Genomic DNA, 22,308 nt, shown 5'->3' on the forward strand with positions numbered 1-22,308 from the left:
GGTTTAATTATTTACGTTAAATATACAATACAATACACACAATTCTAATATTAATGTTAATTTAGCTAACTTATTAAATCAGTGAGTTAAACAGTTACGTTAAATATTACACACTACAATACACACAGCATGCTCATGCTTATGTTAATGCTAATTTTGCTAACAGGCTAAATCAGTTGGTTAGTTATGTTAAATACTACACACCACAGTACACACAGCATGCTATTACTAATGCTAATTTGCTAACAAGCTAAATCAGTGGGTTAGTCACTGTTAAAAAAAATTCCACATCACAATACACACAGCATGCTAATGCTAGTTTGGCTAACTGATACTATCTGGCTAAATCAGGGGGTGAAATATTTATGTTACACATTGTACACAACAATATTTACAGAATGCTATTGTTAAAGCTAATGTTGCTTACTTATTCAATCATTATACACCACAATACACAGAGCATGCTAGCGCTAATGTTAATTCTAGTGCTAGTTATGCTAATTGATGCTGATTGGCTAAATCAGTGGGTTAAATTGTTATGTTGAAGATTACACACCACACTTGGTGAGGGATCTGGACTGCTAGACATGCCTCTATGATACATCTGAAGCCTTGAATTTTACTCAGGATGGTCAGATGATTGGCGTTGCAAACCAAAACGAGAATTATATCATCTTTAGCAAAGAATCCACACTGTTTAACGGTTTTGGAGGCCTTCAAAATAGTGGCACTTCAATTCTGCCTTAATTGTGAAATGTCACATTGATGATCTAAGGAGCATTGCATACGACAGTCGGTCACCCCTAGTAGTGATACGAGCAACACTAAAAGCTCAGTAATATAAGTAGAAAATCCTGCAGACACATGTTGCTGCCTCTGATGGCAGAACTTTAAACTAGCATTTTTGTTTCCAGGACACACTGCACGTAGCAGGTTTCTCTGTAATGTTTCTGTGAAAACAGTTTCTTAAATTAAACAGGACAAAAAGAGAAACTCACAAAAACGGAATACATTATGAACATGTTTATTTCTTTAATCTTCATTATAAGGCCACTATGTACTGTGTGCAGACTTCACTCACTCGTTCACTCAATAAAATAATCAATCATAATAATAATAAAAAAAAAACACCACAGTATCCTGTCTGATCATCGTCTGATCGTTGCCCTTCACGAAGATCGGATTCAACAGGTTTCGCTGCCCCACAAGGCACGTTTCACCAGGTCTCTTCAGTTTACCCTCCCAAACTCTTACTAACAATCATGTTTTGGCCTTTCATCAACTGATATTTACATTTCAACTGAAATTTAACTAAGAAACCGAGCTTTCGTAACGTAAAACTATTGCTAAACTGAACCGCTAACTGTGATTGGCTATCATCGCTACTATATGTCTGTACGTCTTCCCTTTATGGCTTTGATATGAGGCGCGAGGTTCGATTAAGGAGCGTTAAAATTAAGATGATCGAGTCTATAAGGAAGAGCACTACGCAGGATATCTTCAATAGTCAGATAAAGTCCGTTAGCTTTAGCGGTTAGAACTCTTCAAAAGAACTCTTCGATTAAAAGCGACATTTGATCAAAAAACACAAAATACACTTTCCCCCCTACGTTAACCCAGATACGGTGTAAAAATTACCTTCTTTAGCTTCTTAAAGCCAATTTATACTTCTTTGTTTGCACACGTTCCAAGAAATGTAACTACGCAACATGTAGCCTCGTGTTCACGTCCTCACTTTCCCACCCTTGCAGTTTAAACAAGGAAGTTACAAGTTACAAATGCAGAAGAATAAAACGTGGGCAGCTGCGTAGGGCGCCCACACAGGCTATGATGTAGAAAATTACAACACCTGGAGCTAAAAGGCTAATGTAACTAACCAGTCACTGGTGGACCAGCTTAGACCTTGACCAGTATGGGTCAAGTATAAGTTTTAGTTTTGATGGTTAACGTGGTCAAACAAGCTTCACCAATCTGATCAAGCTAGGCAACCACTATGACCAGCTTGGCCATGCTCCTCCACCAACTGACATCAACAGGCTAGTAGACCAGTATGACCAAGCTTCATAACCAGTATGACCAAGCTTCATAACCAGTATGACCAAGCTTCATAACCAGCATGCCCAAGCTACATAACCTGTATGACCAAGCTACACAAGCAGTATGACCAAGCTTCATAACCAGTATGACCAAGCTTCATAACCAGCATGCCCAAGCTACATAACCTGTATGACCAAGCTACACAACCAGCATGCCCAATCTACATAACCAGTATGAACAAGCTACACAACCTGTGTGACCAAGCTACTCAACCAGTATGACTAAGCTACACAACCAGTATGACCAAGCTACACAACCAGTATAATCAAGCTTCATAACCAGCATGTCCAAGCTACTCAACCAGTATTACTAAGCTTCATAACCAGCAGGCCCAAGCTATGCAACCAGTATGACCAAGCTAGTATTACTAAGTTTTATAACCAGTATGACTAAGCTACTCAACCAGCATCACCAAGCTACTCAACCAGTATGAGCAGTCTTGTGTACGAGTCTGACTGGGCTGTTCCATCATAATCGTGACCAAGTTTTAGGACCAGTTTGACTTGTAGACCAGAATGATCAACTTGACCAGTTTTACCAGCTTACCCAAACTAATAAACCAGTAAGAGCAGCTTGATCAAGTTGGAGATACTGATAGACCAGTTGGACCAGTATGGAGTATGTAGTATATTTATATATGGAGTATATTTTGCCTGTATATTTTTTGCTGTATATTTATATACAGCAAAATGCTTTGCTGTATGCTTTGCTGTATATTTTGGGAGCTTAAACCTCCCAAAACCAGTTACCAGTGTAAACTGGTCTTAAAAAAACAGATTAAAACTTAAAAACGATGAATGGGTAGGTGTCCCATGACTTTTGACCATATAGTGTACATTAGTCTGGTAGCTCCAGTGTGGATTAAAGCATGGTCTGGAAGATGAAAGGTGAGTAAATTTGAGGTAAAAAGATGGATTTTCTTCATTTATATGACCAAACTAATCCGCTAACTCCTAGCTAGCATAAACGGAAAGTGGTATTTACCAGCCTACATTACCCATAAACCCCTAAACCTGAAGCAGCAAGAGCACATTGAGAACATTTTACACACACACACACACACACACACACACACTTACTTTGCAGTCATGTAATTGTGTAATGTAATATACATAGGGTCTATATTTTATATAGATACACATACACACACAGTTTTATGCAAAAACAATTGGCCCCCTGGTCAAATTACATGCGTCGTAAATGATAACGAGCATCAGTGAGTCTCATCCTGTACCAAAAACCACTAAATTACTAACTAAATTAATGTTTTATTTAAATTAAATCTATCGTGCACAGAAGTGATGGTACCTTAGTGATGTTTATAGTTTCCAATCTGATAAATTTAGAAGAAAAAAAAAAAATTGTTTCTGTAAATTTACAAAATACGTACCATTTTAAGATTGCAGTTTTGCATAAGACTATATATCCTCATATTTGACTATATTAATAGTCATATTATAAAGTATTTATATGAATATTGTAATTATGAAGAACTCATATTTACCGGGTTTTTGAAAAAAAAAATACCAACCCTTATATATGATCTCATGATAGTGATGCACAACCATTGGATTTGTTTGTATTGTATGTTAATCTGGCTGTTGTTCTATATAATGTTTCAGAATTTCATGATGAAGGGACCAATAGAAATGCTCCAAAATTACTTAAAACAAAGTCATTATACAATGATAGTTTGAAAGTTCTGTATGCTATATATATTTTCTAATTGTATGCTTAATAAGATGTACTTTACTTCAATATTTCATTGGCAAAGCACACTAATCATTTCCTGACATGCTAGATAAATATTGCAATATATAATAGTAGAAAAATATTTTGCATGTTTAATTTTTTTTTTTATCCCCCAATATCGTGCAGCCCTACATAAATAAAAATATAAATAGAATGTTATTATCCATTATATTGTCATGGTCAGAAAAAAAAAAAACAACAACAGGAAATTGGTCTATTGATCTATTTGTCATCATCATGAATTCTGATTCAATATAAAGAACACCTGACAGATTTACATCAAGTCAAATAGTTTTAAAAACAATAAAAATTTAAGGACAATGCTACGTTCCATTTACCTCAGAAGTCAGATCTCAGAACTTGGAATTATATCCAACCAAAGTTTAACATTCTGATAATTTTACACTCTTTTAAAACATATCCAAAACATTTTAGAGTAATCTAAAGAGTTAAACAGTAATTTTCCAGTGTTATATGGGAAAACCAAAATCAAAATTATGCCCCATTTACTATGTTCTAGGTTAGCATGGCAGAGAATTGCTCAAGATTAGCATTAGCATTATACAGAATTTAGCGCAAAATAGAAGTTGTGCAGTACTGTGTGTAGGACTGCTTATATTGTAGATAGAAGTGATAATAAACTGTATAATAATACTACTGCTTTCACTACTGTTGATGCTCAAGGTCGCCATCTTGGATTCTGAACTCGTGATTGGTTGAGGCTGTCCCGGCTTTCCAAATAGGAAATCCAACATTCCAGTTGAAATCTCCTACTTGGAACCATTTGGAGAAATTCTGACATCCAAGTTAACATGGAACGCAGCATTCTGCCCTGAAATATAATAAACTGTAGCACTTTATTGGCGCAGAAATGTACGAGAAATCGGTCGTTATGGTCGCTAGCGGTCAGCTGGTCGTTTTGGAGTGTTCTGAACTGCAAGTTTTCACGTTTTTCCACAGTTCAGCTCTCTTTTACAGCGGTTTCATAGACAATTTCAAAAACTCTAAAAGGTGTTTAAACAACAGCACTTTTTAGTTTGATTACAACGGACTTGGTTTAAACTCTTTGATTGTTTCTTTTAGGCAGGTGTAAAAACAGTGATAACACTCGAGTGGCAACCAAAACTACTCCAGAGTGGGAATGTGATCCAACCTCGATCCGACCCCAATATTAAACTTCCCTCATATTTGAGCTAAACAGCTGTTCAGGTGCAGTTTAACCTGATATTATTATTAACCATATTATTACCACTATAGCAGTTAACTAATGCTAATCTCCGCTGCTGCTGCTACATGATAAGCTGTTTTGTCACTGAACACGGCAAAAGGTATGTGCAGCGTTTACTGCTCGTGGCCATTGGTTCACTGCAACATTTCAATTTTCAGTGTTTAAGCAAATCAGCTTCACACTGAACAACTGCAGGTGCCGTTCTAAAACACAGGACCTTCTTCCTGTATTTACTTTATTAGTCTTGCTCCAGTCAGCTCTAACCAATCAGTCACATTTTGGTGTGTTTAGGTTTGTGCCTGTGTGAAAACAAACCAAACAAAACTGAGGGGGAAAATGCCTCAGCAAACAGAAAACTCATTATCTGATACAGACCAGAGAATTCAACTAAAACCAGCTACAGATGTGAATAGGTCTTAAAACAGAGCCCTGGGGGACTACGGCCTGCAGGGAGGCGTGATCAGTTCATCATTGTTTGGACTGAAAGAGATAAAAAGCACAGAATGGGCGGAGTTTGTTGGCACGCTCCGTTCATTCAAACTGTACGAAATGGCTCTAGATATCCTCCTTAACTTTTAAACCCTTAATCCTAAGTCCTAAAACCTAATTTCTAGCTTTTAACTAGATACACAGTGGTGCTAAAGTAGATAAAGAGAAGGAAATGTCTCATAACACATTCACTCTTTCACCAACACACACTCGTACACACACTCGTACACACACTCGTACACACACTCGTACACACTCGTACACACACTCACACACACACACACTCACACACTCAGTCACTGTAACACAGTGACCCTGAATATCCATCAGTCTAAAAAGTGCCAATCAGATCGATTGATCGCCCTGATGCAATCCTGCGAATCAGCACAAATTAATTAAAGTCGAAAAACAAAAAAGAACAAAAAGAAACCAAAAACGGTACCACTTTAAAATAAGACTACATTTATAAAGTGTTTATAAATGGTTTACAATTAGTTTATTAATGGTTACTAATTAGGTTGTAAATGCCTTAAAAATCATTAATAATCAGTTATAACACATACGTAGAAAGGGCAACAATATAGATGGCTGTGGGTTCACTATTTGGCAAACCACAGGTCATTGTTGCCCTTTCTAAGCATGTGTTATAACTGATTATTAATACATTTTAAGGCATTTATAACCTAGTTAGTAACATTAATAAACAAATTGTAAACCATTTATAAACACTTTATAAAAGGTAGTCTTATTTTAAAGTGATACCCAAAAAAACAAAATGAGAGAACATCATTGTGATGGGAGGAGGCAGTCCGCATGAGGGGCGGAGTCATGTCCAAAGGCCATAATGGCGAAAAAGAGCAAAGAAATTGGAAAAAAAGTAACATTTTCTAGATATGTACACAGCAGTGGTTACCGCTACGAAATACGATCCAATTACGCAGATTTTTAAAAAGTAGCGTTTTTCAGTCCATTTATCTTTTACAGTACGTAAAATGCAGAAAAAGAGTAGAATAGGCATAATAATTATAATAAGAATATTAAATATAATCATAATAAAGCAGTCAAAAGAAATGAAAAAGAAAGAAAGAAAGAAATTCATAGTCATTCAGACCAACCAGTCCTAATAATGGTGTTTTAGAGTGGCATGACTCAGGCCTGCAGGACGCACACCCTTCTGTTCTGCAGAAGGACACGCCCATGTTTCCCAAGCTAATCTGCATCTGCTGCAGCTGTAACGTACGCTTAATGACCACAGATAACAATTTCAACACATTTCCTTAAAGTTAGGACAGAACTAATACACTGCAGAGTCAAAAACTCCCCTGAACGTCCAATAGAAGTCAACAGAGGGTCAGATTAATAAAGAAAAAATAAGATTATTTAGTTTTATAAGGGTTTTTGGAAAGTACTTAGTTTAAAATATTCTAAATTCATGTTTACACATTTAATGTGGAGTGGGCAAAATGATAATTGCATTATATTTTAGTATTGTGATGCACAATATACTTAAAAACATATTGCGGCTATCGTATCGTCAATGATTAAAGAACAATGATGTTAATGAAACTGTTACGTTTTTTGGTCGATGTACAGATGTGCAGAATTATCTCACTACTGTTGTTGCTGACAGACAGAAAAAGTACTAAGCTGATGTTTAATTGGATAAAGTGCAGAAAAATGTATAAAAATCACTTAATATGTATTTTAATAGATAGTTTGTTTTAATAATTTAATGAAAATTCAGTGGATAATTAATCTGCTGCTACTCAAGCTTTTTTCAGCATCCCAAAAATTCGCAAATCCTGAAAAATATTTAGATTTTTTACAATTTTTTACCATATCACACAGCACATGGCCACAATTTATATTGAAATGTCTTAATTTCGATTGATACAATTTAATTACAATAATGATATGAACAATATAAAAAAACAAAGAAAGACTGTCAGATATCTGTAACAACAAATATTTTGAAAATAAAAATGTGCCAGTTCATGTAATGAGATGAAATATATTGAAATATTGGAAATGTGTTTAAAAACTATTTGCATTATTGAATGATTATATATTTGTCATAATTCAATATACAGTATAATCTTAGAATTTAGAAATTGACCTATTGACTTCCTTTATAACTCAGAATTTCAGGGAGTTGAATCATAATCATCTTCATTCGCGGTAATTGATCGTACGCTACAGATGCAGAAAATAAAGATTAGGTTGCACAAACTATGAAGTTTAATCAGAATTAAAACAACCAACCAATCAAAACCTAGAAAAGTTTCTCAGGATATAGAGAGAGTGCAGCTTTAGTCTAAGGCCACGGCGGTTTATCCAGCACACGTCCGGTCCAAACATTGTGGGGGCGGCGTGTGGATCGCCCTCTGAGGGTCCGTCAGTGCCCACCAGGGGGCAGCAGAGTCCAGCCCACAGCAGTCTGTACTGGGAGGTGAAATGGGCGAGAGAGGGCGAGCAAGAGAAAGAAAGAGAGAGAGAGAAAAAGAGAGAGAGAGAGATAGAGAGAGAGATATGGCATATGACCAGTATTGGTTTAAGGAGTGCAGTGAAGGCATGATGTCCCCACACCCACAGCGCACACTCTATATATGTCCTCTGTTTGTAAAGATAAGAGTATGTGTGTGTGGCTGTTTTTGGGGTGTTTTTGGGGACTGGGGGTGTTTTTGGGGACACATGACGCAGGCATTGTGTGTCAGTGCTGAGATTGAAAGTCTGTCAGCTCATCATCAGGGTCCTCCTGGTTCTTGGGGCCCTTAGGGTCCCCAGGCGGTTCTTGCTTCTTCTGTTTGCGTGGTTTGGGCGGGGGCTTCGTGGGGGGGTGCAGTCCCGCCTCTGTGCCGATGTTGACGGTGATGTTGGTATAGAGGGGGAGGTGTTCCCGCGAGATCACCTCGTACTCCGCCGAGTTCATCCCGTCCAGCTTCCACGTCTGTCTCGTCTTAGCCAGCATGTTAAACCTGCGGATCAGAACGAGAACACATGACCACAGGGGTGAACAAAATTACAATATTTTAACATATAATAATGTATCATAATAATAATTTAATAATCGCCAGTTAAAATGATATGATTCTGCTGCTACTCATGCTTTAATCTTTTTTAGAATTCCAAAATATTGCAAATCGTGAAAAATATATACTATTTCTACAATTACATACAATTATATTGCAATTATATTGCAATGTCTTAATTGCGTTTCATAGAATTTAATTCTGATAACAATATAAACAATATAAAAGCTAAAGAAAAAAAAAAACTGTCCAAAATGCTTAAAACATAAATAAATGCTGAAAAATAAATATGCTAGTTCATATAATGAGACCAGTAACAAATGACATTTAGTCACAGATGACATATTGAAATACTGAAATATAAAAAATGCGTTTAAAAATCATATACATTACTGAACGATTATACTGAACACTAAAAGTCAAATATATAAATGTTTTATGATATAAAATATAAATATATTTTAACAAAGCACTGATACTTGCAGTTCTTTATATATATATATATATATATATATATATATATATATATATATATATATATATATATATATATATATATATATATAATTGTATTGAAAAAAAATAAATAAATAAAACCACTCCAGATCAGCGAAACCTTTCCATTTCATTTCATTTCATTTATTATGTTCAATGTATAGCACTAAAAAAAAACTAGCAATGTCAGATTGTTTCTCACTATCAGTTATAGTGTATATATTTTATATATATACACTACCGTTCAAAAGTTTGGGGTCACATTGAAACGTCCTTATTTTTGAAGGAAAAGCACTGTACTTTTCAATGAAGATAACTTTAAACTAGTCCTAACTTTAAACAAATACACTCTGTACATTGCTAATGTGGTAAATGACTATTCTAGCTGCAAATGTCTGGTTTTGGTGCAATATCTACATAGGTGTATAGAGGCCCATTTCCAGCAACTATCACTCCAGTGTTCTAATGGTACAATGTGTTTGCTCATTGGCTCAGAAGGCTAATTGATGATTAGAAAACCCTTGTGCAATCATGTTCACACACCTGAAAACAGTCTAGCTCATTACAGAAGCTACAAAACTGACCTTCCTTTGAGCAGATTGAGTTTCTGGAGCATCACATTTGTGGGGTCAATTAAACACTCAAAATGGCCAGAAAAAGGGAACTTTCACCTGAAACTCGACAGTCTATTCTTGTTCTTTGAAATGAAGGCTATTCCATGTGAGAAATTGCTAAGAAATTGAGGATTTCCTACAACGGTGTGTATTACTCCCTTCAGAGGACAGGACAAACAGGCTCTAACCAGAGTAGAAAAAGAAGTGGGAGGCCGCGTTGCACAACTAAGCAAGAAGATAAGTACATTAGAGTCTCTAGTTTGAGAAACAGACACCTCACAGGTCCCCAACTGGCATCTTCATTAAATAGTACCCGCAAAACACCAGTGTCAACATCTACAGTGAAGAGGCGGCTGCGGGATTTTGGGCTTCAGGGCAGAGTGGCAAAGAAAAAGCCATATCTGAGACTGGCTAATAAAAGAAAAAGATTAAGATGGGCAAAAGAACACAGACATTGGACAGAGGAAGACTGGAAAAAAAGTGTTGTGGACGGATGAATTCAAGTTTGAGGTGTTTGGATCACAAAGAAGAACGTTTGTGAGACGCAGAACAAATGAAAAGATTACTTGCCGCGGGAGTTCTCCCATGTTATTATTGTGGCTGTTTACATTCCCCCCTCTGCGAACCCGACGTCGGTATCTGACGTCATTCACTCCGTCATAGCACGTCTCCAAACCCAGCATCCGACTGCTTTCATTGCCATATCAGGTGACTTTAATCATGTCACTTTGGCCAGGACATTACCAACTTTTACACAGTATGTGGACTGTCCCACTAGGGAGGAGAAAACATTGGACCTGCTGTATGCCAATGTTAAGGATGCATACAGCTGCTCCCCCCTCCCCCCTCTTGGTGGATCTGATCATAACTTGGTCAACATCAGCTCCAAATATGTGCCTCAAGTGAAGAGTCAGCCTGTGACCACAAGGTTAGTGAGGAAATGGTCAGAGGAGACTTCTGATGTGTTGCAGGACTGCTTTGAGACTACGGACTGGCAGGCACTCTGTGAGCCTCATGGAGAGGACATTGATGGGCTCACAGAGTGTATTACTGATTACATTAATTTTTGTGTGGACTCCACTGTCCCAACCAGGACGGTTAGATGTTACCCTAATAACAAGCCATGGGTAACAACGGATATTAAAACCCTCCTTAATAATAAGAAGAAGGCTTTCAGAGCGGGAGACCGGGAGGAGGTGAGGGTGATCCAGAGGGAACTAAAGAGAACCATCAGGGAGGCAAAAAACAAATATAGGAGGAAACTAGAGAGGAGATTCCAACAGAGCAACATGAGGGAGGTCTGGAGTGGTATGAGGACCATCACTGGCTATAGGTCCAGCAACAACAGGGGAGTATATGGAAGTGTGGAAAAGGCCAACGAGTTAAATATGTTTTTTAACAGATTTGACACTGCGAACTCTGACCTCCCCCTGTCTGGCTCCTCTGCTGCTGGGCCTCAGCAGCCTACTCCACAGCCTGACCTCCCCCTGTCTGGCTCCTCTGCTGCTGGGCCTCAACAGCCTACTCCACCCCCCTCCCTCCCCTTCCTGATAGCCTTTCCTCATTCTGTGATAATCAACTTCACATATCCTCCCCCCCCCACCATTTACCTTTACCTCTACAGTGAGTCTCACTGCTGACCAGGTGAGAAGACAACTGATGAGACTCCACACGAACAAGGCTGCAGGCCCGGACGGGGTTCTTCCCAAGGTGCTTAAAGCCTGTGCCTCTCAACTTTGTGGAGTCCTGGAATATGTCTTTAACATGAGCCTGAGTCTCCAAAGGGTCCCTGTGATGTGGAAAACGTCCTGCATTGTTCCTGTGCCGAAGGTGCCGCGGCCCAGTGACATCAAGGACTACAGGCCTGTAGCACTGACATCCCACATCATGAAGACTATGGAGAGACTTGTCCTGGATCAGCTCCGGCCCATGGTCCAGCCACTTCTTGACCCACTCCAGTTCGCCTATCAACCTCGTCTAGGAGCGGAGGATGCCATCATCTACCTTCTTAACCGAGTCTATGCTCACCTGGATAAGCCAGCTAGCACTGTGAGGGTCATGTTTTTTGACTTCTCAAGTGCATTTAATACCATCCAGCCTGCTCTTCTGGGTGACAAGTTGGAAATGATGCAGGTAGATGCCCCCCTCGTGTCCTGGATTGTTGACTACCTGACTGGCAGACCTCAGTATGTACGCCTGCATCACTGTGTGTCAGACAGAGTGGTCAGCAATACTGGAGCTCCGCAGGGAACCGTCCTCTCTCCCTTCCTCTTCACCCTCTACACCACGGACTTCAACTATTGCACTGATACTTGTCACCTTCAGAAGTTTTCTGACGACTCCGCTATAGTTGGATGTATCAGCAGGGGTGATGAGGAGGAGTATAGGGCAACAGTGGATGACTTTGTTAAGTGGTGTGAGCTAAACCATCTGCAGCTCAATGTTATGAAGACAAAGGAACTGGTGGTGGACCTGAGGAGAGACAAAGCCCAGTTTCCATCAGGGGGGTCCCGGTTTCCATCAGGGGGGTCAACGTGGACACTGTAGAGGACTATAAATACCTGGGTGTGCACATTGATAAAAAATTGGACTGGGCTAAGAATACTGACGCCCTCTACAAAAAAGGCCAAAGTCGTCTCTATTTTCTGAGGCGTCTGAGGTCCTTCAACATCTGCAGGACTATGCTGAAGATTTTCTATGAGTCGGTGGTGGCAAGTGCTATCCTTTATGCTGCTGTATGCTGGGGCAGCAGGCTGAGGGTGGCAGACGCCAACAGAATCAATAAACTGATCCGTAAAGCCAGTGATGTTGTGGGTGTAGACCTGGACTCTCTGATGGCAGTGTCTGAGAGAAGGATACTATCTAAGCTGCAGGCCATCATGGATAATGGCTCCCATCCACTTAATGCCACTGTGATGAGACACAGAAGCACATTCAGTGCAAGACTTATTCATCCTAAATGCACGACAGAACGCCACAGGAGGTCATTCCTACCAGTGGCCATCAAACTCTATAACTCCTCTCTCACGGTTATCACTAAGCGATAGTAATTAACAAGACTTAATACAATATTAATGTCTGGAATAAATAGGTTGTGCAATCATTTTAATTATTATTATTATTATTATTATTATTATTATTATTGTTTATTTTATTTTATTATTATTTCATTATTAGTATTTTTTTTTTCTGCTAAATCACAGTATGTGTTCTTGTACTTATTATTACAGCTAATTTTTATATGTGTACATATTGTAATTTTCGAGTGATTGAGTGATTATTATTCAACATAAAGGGTTGTTACTGTAATAACTGTAATTTCCCCCTGGGATCAATAAAGTATTTCTAATCTAATCTAATCTAAGATGCTGGAAGAATGCCTGACGCCATCTGTTAAGCATGGTGGAGGTAATGTGATGGTCTGGGGTTGCTTTGGTGCTGGTAAGGTGGGAGATTTGTACAGGGTAAAAGGGATTCTGAATAAGGAAGGCTATCACTCCATTTTGCAACGCCATGCCATACCCAGTGGACAGCGCCTGATCGGAGCCAATTTCGTCCTACAACAGGACAATGACCCTAAACACACCTCCAAATTGAGCAAGAACTATTTACAGCAGAAGCAGGCAGCTGGTATTCTATTGGTAATGGAGTGGCCAGCGCAGTCACCAGATCTGAACCCCATTGAGCTGTTGTGGGAGCAGCTTGACCGTATGGTACGCCAGAAGTGCCCATCCAACCAATCCAACTTGTGGGAGCTGCTTCTAGAAGCGTGGGGTGCAATTTCTCCAGCTTACCTCAACAAATTAACAGCTAGAATGCCAAAGGTGTGCAATGCTGTAATTGCTGCAAATGGAGGATTATTTGATGAAAGCAAAGTTCGATGTAAAAACAATGTTATTTCAAATACAAATCATTATTTCTAACCTTGTCAATGTCTTGACTCTATTTTCTATTCATTTCACAACGTATGGTGGTGAATAAGTGTGACTTTTCATGGAAAACACAAAATTGTTTGAGTGACCCCAAACTTTTGAACGGTAGTGTATATTTTTATATTTATTTTGTATATGTATATATATGAAAGTCAGTGTAAAAATATGTTATACAAAATAATTTTGGAGCATTTCTATTGGATTACTTAATCATAAAGGAACTGGCAGGTCAAGATTATGAAAAAAAAAGTGAGAAAACATTGCATCGAGATCATACTGTATATTGTAAAATAATAATAATAATAATTTTCTTAATTTGACATATGTCAGACTCACATTAAAAAGGAGAGAAACGCAATAAATATGGAGAAACAATATCAGTGCTTTATTGGTGCCATGCTGTACTTTAAAACTTGGTTGGACCCAAATAGTGATATTGTTATAATTAGAAATATTGCTAAGTTTGCGGTACTGATTCGGTTTTCATCTCCATCATTCATTATTTTAATAACTGAATAAGTCAACAGTTATTGTGTATCTGCCACTGCTGATGCACTGCTGTGTCAGGGTATCAAAATATCTCAGGAAATATTGTGTAAATAACTTCACTTATCAGGATATATTATTGTTACTGATTGTTATTTACAATCTCTATCAATCTAGGGTTTGTCTGTTTACACCACACTAACCACCAGCCACCTGGACCATTAGCCCCGCCCACACCTGTCTGAACAGGTCATTTCAGGGGTCCAGGTGTGAGAAGTTAAAGGAGGGGAATGAAGTTCTAAAAGCGTCGCTGACCTTTTCGGATTGACCTCGTTTCCCTGATCCAGTTTGTGTTTGATCATTTTATAGCGTCCGACTTTCACCGACGGACGAGTGATCACCATCCCAGCCAGAGACACCCTGAAAAAAACAACGAAAAATACGAGAATTAATGAAGGAGAAATACAAGCATAAAAAGAAAAAAAAAAATAGAAAATGAGAGAAAAAAGAAAAGACAGAAAAGAAAAAGAAAGGGGGAGAGAAAAAAAGAGGAAAATGAAAAAATATCATGAGAAGTAAAAGATATAGAAAACAAAGAGAAAGAAAATGGACAAAAAAAGAGAAACAGGGAAAAGAATAAAAAGACATTAAAAAGAAAGAAGAAAGGGAAAGTAGAAAAGAGAAAGAGAGAGAAAGAGAAAGAAAGAGAGAAAAAAAGAAGCATGAGAAATAATGAAGGAAAAAAATACGAGCCAAAAAAGGAAACCAAAGAAAAGAAAGATTAATAAAAAATGAAGAAAGGAAAAAGAAAGAGACAAAGGTGAAGAAAAATAAGAGAAGGAAAGAAGAAAAGGAAAAGATATCAAGGGGAGTCAAAGATATAGAAAATAAAGACTGAAAGAAAGAATGAAATGAAAGAAAAAAGTAACAAAAAAGTATAAAAGTATAAAAGGACAGAAAAAGAAGAAAGGGAAAGTGAAAAGGAGAAAGAGAGAGAGAGAAGGGGAGAGAGAAAAAAAAACAAAGAAAAAAGTGAAACAATTCAGGGGAAAAAACAATCAAAAAAAGAAATGAAAAAGTAATAAAAAAAATGAAGAGAGAGGAAAAAGAATGGACAAAGAAAGAGACAAAGGGGAAGAAAAACAAGAGAAGGAAAGACGAAAAGGAAAAGGTTTCAAGAGGAGTCAAAGATATAGAAAAGAAAAAAAAGAAAAAAACTAACAAAAAAGGAACAGGGAAAAGAATAAAAGGACAAAGAAAAAGAAGAAAAGAAAAGTGAAAAGGAGAAAGAGAGAGAGAGAAGGGGAGAGAGAAAAAACAAAGAAAAAATAGAAATAATGAAGGGGAAAATACAAGCAAAAAAAGAACAAAGAATAGAAAGATTAATAAAAAATGAGAGGAAGAAAAATGAAAGAAGGAAAGAGGAAAATGAAAAGATATCAAGAGGAGTAAAACATAGAAAAGAAGAAAGAAAAATGGACAAAAAAGAGAAACAGGGAAAAGAATAAAAGGACAAAGAAAAAGAAACAGAAGAAAGGGAAAGTAGAAAAGTTAAAGAGAGAGAGAGTGAGAGAGAGAGAAAGAGAGAGAAGGAGGGAGGAATAAAGAGAGAGCAAAAGAAAGAGGAAAAAATAGAGAGAAATAATTAAGGAGAAAATACAAGCAAAAAAAAGAAAAAACAGAAAAAAAATTTAAATGAAGAGAGGAAAAAAGAAAAGACAAAGAAAGAGACAAAAAGGAGGGAAAAACGAGAGAAGAAAATAATAAAATGAATAGATATCAGGAGGACAGAACAAAACATTTTCTAGTATACATCTTACACTATTACACACACACACACACACACACACACTCCTACCTGATGCCGATGTCGTCGTCCTCGCCCCCCCAGCCCCAGTAGTTGTTGGGGAATCCGTTCATCTTCAGGTAATGCAGGGGCGAGAGCGCAGACACGCCCCCAAAATACATCTTATAGGGCAGCCTGAGGGACAGACAGAGCATCCATATTAATCATAGCATTAATAAAAGACACTACAAGATGCTCATCGCTATCTTAAACCCCTCCAACAGTCTATATTCACTCCTTCCTCCTGTCTGGTTTAAACAGCAGCAGAGCTTCTGAATATATCTACACTGATGGGCGTGGTGTTCTGGAAATGAGGTGTGTTCAGGTACATTTCTGGAGTATTGCTATCTTGGTAATTAAAAAATTAGCTTAAATCTTTAAATGCTCACACAGTATCGCTATATAATGTTTTTTGGTTTTGACTCGGTTCTGATACATCAGCTCACAGACGCAGCCTTGTGCTGATCCACATCACCCTAGGAGTGATGAGGGGAAAGAGAGAGCGCCATCTACTGTACTGTATCCACACAGAGAGAGCAAGGAATAACAAATTGTGCTCTCTCAGGGCTCCGGCAGCTGATGGCAAGCTGCATGATCAGGATTCGAACTGGCAATCTCCTGATCATAGTGGCAGCGCTTTAGACCACTCTGAGCCCCCATCACTATATAATATATAGCACATTATAACCCCAGTATCGTGATACGCATCGAGACGAGTGGACAGGTGAGTGGACACTGACTTGTAGCCGAACTTGTCCATGGCGATGGCGGCGTGTTTGGGGTTCTGGTCGCAGGTGTAGGTGTTCCGGTCGTCCTCCGGTATCAGATCCACGTCGTGGAAGAAGAGACAGTTCCAGTCCTCCTCACGCATCGCCTCCCGGAAACCCACGTTCATCAGCTTAGCGCGGTTAAACGTGTAGTTACCCGCCTACAAACAAACAAACAAACAAATTATATTATATATTGCATTATAAAATCCTTTTATGACACTGATATATTGTGTTTGATATCATGGGTTTTGATAACACTTTGCAATAAGGTTAATTCATCTTTTTGCATTCTCTTTTTAGAACTATATTTGTTACAGATGCATATCAATGCATAATCAATGTCATTGCACATTACGCTTTGCTCTGTTAATTATTTGATTATTTAATCACCATTAGCAACATCTACTGCACTGCTCTGTTTACAGATAGATCCTTACCTTGTATAGTAAGTTTATTATAGCCTTATATATTTTCTATTCTGTTTAATATGTTTCTTAGTGTATTGTGTTGTTGCTGCTTTATGCCTAAATTTCCTTCGAGATCAATAAAGTGTCTGTCTGTCTGTCTGTCTGTATTCTAAGGGGTGCCAATTAACAGAATTTATGACATCAATAAACTAGTAAATGGTTAAATAATGCGCACTAGTTAAATAATAACTACTTACTCATTTACAGTAGTTGAGGCCTGATTAAACATATTTAAAATCTAACGCTCAAAAATGTTGTAATTAAAACTATAACTGAATTGAGTCATTAGTTAAAAAAAGTGTTACCTGTGTTTTTATACTACGCCTTCTTTTCAATGCACTGCACTGCAAATATACTGACTCAAGACTGTGATGTAACAGTTTTGGTGTTTTCGAATTGGCATATTTTACAGACAATATAAAAAAAGATATACTCTGAATAAAGTAGGCGATTTATTATTATGTATCTGCAGGTGATTTAGAACACAAATAAGGATAGGAGTTTTAATAATTGAGACAGTGATCAGAACCAATCGCATTTAGGGGGAGGAGTTTTAATATAAGAACCAAACATGATTAGAACCAACATTCAAATAATTTAAAATAAAACATACTAATCATTTTAAATGTTATTAATTTTAACTGATATATTGAAATATAATAGAATAATGCATTTTTTTAATACTATGACTGTTCTGGTGAAATTCTAGTTTATTTAAGACCATTTTAAGGCCATTTAATGCGGCTAAAACATTAATATTTTAGTAGTACAATGATGCTATTTCACCCCTTTTAAAAAGCAAAACATCATTTATATATCAGAAAATATAATTGAAATATTGATGTCAGCAAACAAAATTGTAATTTTCATATGTACAGTAAGTTAATATTTAATTTACTGTAATTGGTCTATATTTTTATTATTGTAAATCCAAAATGACCAAAATATAACATATACATATAAACATAAAAAATACATAATCTGCACTAAAATACATTGAGAACCACTTTGTAGATTGCTCTGATAGATGGCTGTAGTGGTTATTTTAAACCTCTTTGCATGCTTTTAATAATTTGAATACTGGTACTTTCAGGCCTGTGAATCAGTGAATCGACTCTTTGGGAGTCGACTCTTTACGCTGTGAATCTTTTGCTGAGCTCAGCTCAGGTGAGCTCTAATACACAGATGATGCAACAGAATTACGGTAATTTAATTTCTCAGTAAAGGTTTGGACAGATAGTTCTCTAAAGCTGCAGGATGTTTCAGGACGTTCAGTGCGTTCCCTCAGACCGCGGATCAAAGCCCCGGGATTACAGTCTAATCCCTGTTTAATATCAGATAGAAATATATCGAGTTACAGATTAATATCCCCCCGAAGACACTAATCCTGGAGCTCGACTTGCTCAGAATCTCAATACGCTCAAACATATATACACACATATATATACACACATACATATATATATATATATATATATATATATATATACAGTTTCTTTTATTTTACTAAATTTAAAACCTCTGGAATATAATCAACAGGAAGATGGATGATCACAAACCATCAAACCACCAAACTGAACTGCTTGAATTTTTGCACCAGGAGTAAAGCAGCATAAAGTTATCCAAAAGCAGTGTGTAAGACTGGTGGAGGAGAACATGATGCCAAGAATACATGAAAAAACTGTGATTAAAAACCACCAGGATTATTCCACCAAATATTGATTTCTGAACTCTTAAAACTTTATGAATATGAACTTGTTTTCTTTGCATTATTTGAGGTCTGAAAGCTCTGCATCTTTTTTGTTATTTCAGCCATTTCTCATTTTCTGCAAATAAATGCTCTAAATGAGAATATTTTTATTTGGAATTTGGGAGAAATGTTGTCTGTAGTTTATAGAATAAAACAGCAATGTTCATTTTACTCAAACATAAACCTATAAATAGCAAAATCAGAGAAACTGATTCAGAAACTGAAGTGCTCTCTTCATTTTTTACAGAGCTTTATGTACATAATTTAACAAAAGTGAGTGGCTTCCTCATATTTAACTCATCTGTTTAACTCTAACATTTAAATCATTCTAAAAATGGAAACTGTATTATTTTGTTAATGTATAATCAATTTAATTCATTTAACATTGTTAACTGTATGATTAACATTTTAACATTATCATTTTATTTCACATTTCTCGTTTTTTCATTTTCTCCAATTGTTCCACCCACTCAGCTACATAGCCTTCATCTCTAGTGAACAGTCACACAGTAGTAGGACAGTCAGAGGGCGGAGCCTCAGGATAAATGAGACAGAAATTGTTACAGTTACATTTTAGAGTAACAATCCGGTTAAATAATATTAATATTAATATTAATACTACTAATACTAATAATAATAGTAAAAAAAAAAATACCACAGTAAAATTTGGAAATTTGGACAATACATGCACAGTATGAGTGTGTGTGTGTGTGTGTGTGTGTGTGTGTGTGTGTGTGCGGACAGGAATAAGTGGATAAAGAGATCAGTGTATGAGTGAGATCAGCAGGGGGCAGAGTTAAAGTTTATGCAGGAATACAACTGTGGCGGTTCCTTTATACTTTTTATAAAGGTGGTTCCTTTATGTTGGATATTACATTTTTATATTTCAATTCCAATGTCCGAATATATTTGCTAATTAAACACTAAAAATGTTTAATTATAATTATATTGTTTATTCATTAATTACAAATGATAAAAATGCATATTGTGAAATTAACAATGAAAATGCTGAGGTGGAGCCAAGTTTATTCTAATTGATCTGTAAAATGAACTAACCTAAAATATATATAACAAAATAAAGTTTAGACCTTAAATTCAGTGTTTTTGCGTTATTTTAAAATGTTCTGCAAAACTATGACGTCAAAACATGTGGAATTTATTTGGTAAATAAAAAAGTGTTCAACAAATCAGAATATGTTTTATATATATTACATTCTTCAAAGTGGCTCCTCTTGTTTAGATGGTCAGTTTTGAACATCTCTGCTGGATTTTCTCAGTCAGTTTTATGAGGTAGAGTCTCCTGGAATTCAGGCTTTCAGTTAACAGCTGTGCTGAACTCTACTCAGTCACAGCAAAGACCATCAAAAACAATATGATGATGAAACTAGCTCTCATCAGGATAACAGAATGTTGTGTATGACATGTTATATGATGTCACAGAATGTTCTGTGATGTCACGGAATGTTTTGTGATGTCTCTTCTGATGGTCTCTCATTTGTTGTATTGTTTCATTTTAGTGTTTTTTCATTATATTAAAATGTTCTGTATTGTATTTTAATACTAAACTCATCCAGACTATTAAGAAAGACATATGGAATTATTTAGAATATGTTTTATATTTAGCTCTTCTTGTTTAGATGGTCAGTTTTTGAACATCTCTGCTGGATTTTCTCAGTCAGCTTTATGAGGTAGAGTCTCCTGGAATTCAGGCTTTCAGTTAACAGCTGTGCTGAACTCATCAAGAGTTAATTACTTGAATTTCTTGTCTCTTAATAAAGTGTTTGAGAGCATCAGTTAAAGTAAAGTAGTGAAGAGTTAGAGTTACAGGTATACAGTGAATAGTGAATATTTGAGTAATGTTCGAATCCAGGTTATGAGAAGCAACAACTACTCAACTAAATAAAGAACATCAAAAACGGTCAGTCAATCTGAAAAGAAGAATTTTAAGAACTTTGAAAGTACACTAAAGTGCATTCACTGCAAAAAAGAACATTAAAAACTGTTAAATAATGACGGAATTGGCACTCATCAGGACTGTTCCAGAAAAGGATAAAAGAGCGAGAGTTTGCTCTGTAGTACAGGATAAGTTAATCAGAGTTTTCAGCCTCAGAAACCGCTTAGAAGTTAACAGCATTAGCAGTATTTTGGTTTGTTTAACACTGTTTTTAAGTTAATACATGATTCCCTATGTGTTCCTTCATAATCTGATAGATCTACTATTCATTTATAATGTAGGAAATAAAGAAAAACGTTGAATAAGAAGGAGTGTCTGAACTTGTGACTGGTACTGTATGTGTGTTTAGTGACTGGTGTGAGATAAACAGAAAACATCATCTTTTCAGGAAATCTAATGCCGTAACTGTCAACAGTAAACTGAACTGAGCTACAGGGAAATTATTGGAGTTTTCCATTTGAACAGATACTAATAACAATAATCTGGAGATAGCAGTGGAACAATAGGGTACCAGTTCAGTGTTTGGACACACCTCTTCTCTTACAATGTAAACTGAAACTGTAATTCTTATTAAAAAATAAGGTGGGGGGTTCCCTGGATGTTACTTTACACATATTTAGTTTGTCTGTGTGAATAAAGGGCATTTTATTTATTTCCCATGTTTTGAAAGAAATGACCCCTAATAAAAAGGCCACAGCGCTATTGCTTTAAATGAACAATAATTATCGCTTTTGGTATTTTTTTTGTTCGCAATTTTAAAAAAGTATCCAAAAAAAAGAATATAGAATATATATAGAATATCTTGAAGTTACGAATAAAAACAACCTTGATCTGATCACACTACATCGCGATATATATGGATCCTAAATGACATGAAAAAACAATATTGTGAAAGGACTATATTTCCCTGTATCACCCGGCCCTGTAAATATTTTAAAGTTAAAATCCGATACCTGATATAAGATTGCCGATACCGATACAAATACCGATACTTTTAGTTTATTATTAGTGCTATGGTTAAGGTTATATAATGAGGCTGAAACAGAGCACACAGCTCTTTGAAGAGTATAAACACAAGTGCATTTATAAATGTACCGTATTTTTCGGACTATTATAAGACGCACTATCAAAGAACGCCTATTTTCTGCTATTTTTCCATACATAGGGCGCATCGCATTATAAGGCGCGTTAAGTGACACTAGAAAGGGTGCCTATATCAAAGTGAACAGGGGTGGCGCCATGTTTCCCTTCCCCCACCGGGGGTGGTCGCTTGCCGGTGGAGCGTCTCAGTATACAAATCTAACGTTAGCTCTTTCAAAGTCAAACGAGTGCTGGATATAATCTACACAGATTCCTCTCCTGAAAACTGTTTATTTGGGTGAGTAACGTGCTTCAGTTT

The 22,308-nt window shown here is 36.7% G+C and overlaps 1 protein-coding gene across 2 annotated transcripts in view; it reads right to left on the reverse strand.

The window, feature by feature from the left end:
- Window positions 1-1,008: 1,008 nt before the first annotated feature.
- LOC125785055 (beta-1,4-galactosyltransferase 3-like) overlaps window positions 1,009-22,308 on the reverse strand; it is a 56,982-nt gene continuing 35,682 nt past the window's right edge. The window contains exons 4-8 of one of the 2 annotated variants that reach the window (XM_049469148.1): window positions 16,709-16,896; window positions 15,981-16,103; window positions 14,438-14,542; window positions 2,267-8,541; window positions 1,009-2,134 (exon numbers count right to left, since the gene is read on the reverse strand). In XM_049469148.1, the coding sequence (XP_049325105.1) occupies window positions 8,277-8,541; window positions 14,438-14,542; window positions 15,981-16,103; window positions 16,709-16,896 (681 nt within the window). In that variant the 3' untranslated portion in view covers window positions 1,009-2,134; window positions 2,267-8,276. Of the gene's footprint in view, window positions 2,223-2,266; window positions 8,542-14,437; window positions 14,543-15,980; window positions 16,104-16,708; window positions 16,897-22,308 lie in introns of both variants that reach the window. The other variant, XM_049469147.1, reaches the window with a different exon arrangement.

This window comes from Astyanax mexicanus, chromosome 1, assembly GCF_023375975.1.
Source record: "Astyanax mexicanus isolate ESR-SI-001 chromosome 1, AstMex3_surface, whole genome shotgun sequence".
NCBI classification, from domain to species: domain Eukaryota; kingdom Metazoa; phylum Chordata; class Actinopteri; order Characiformes; family Acestrorhamphidae; genus Astyanax; species Astyanax mexicanus.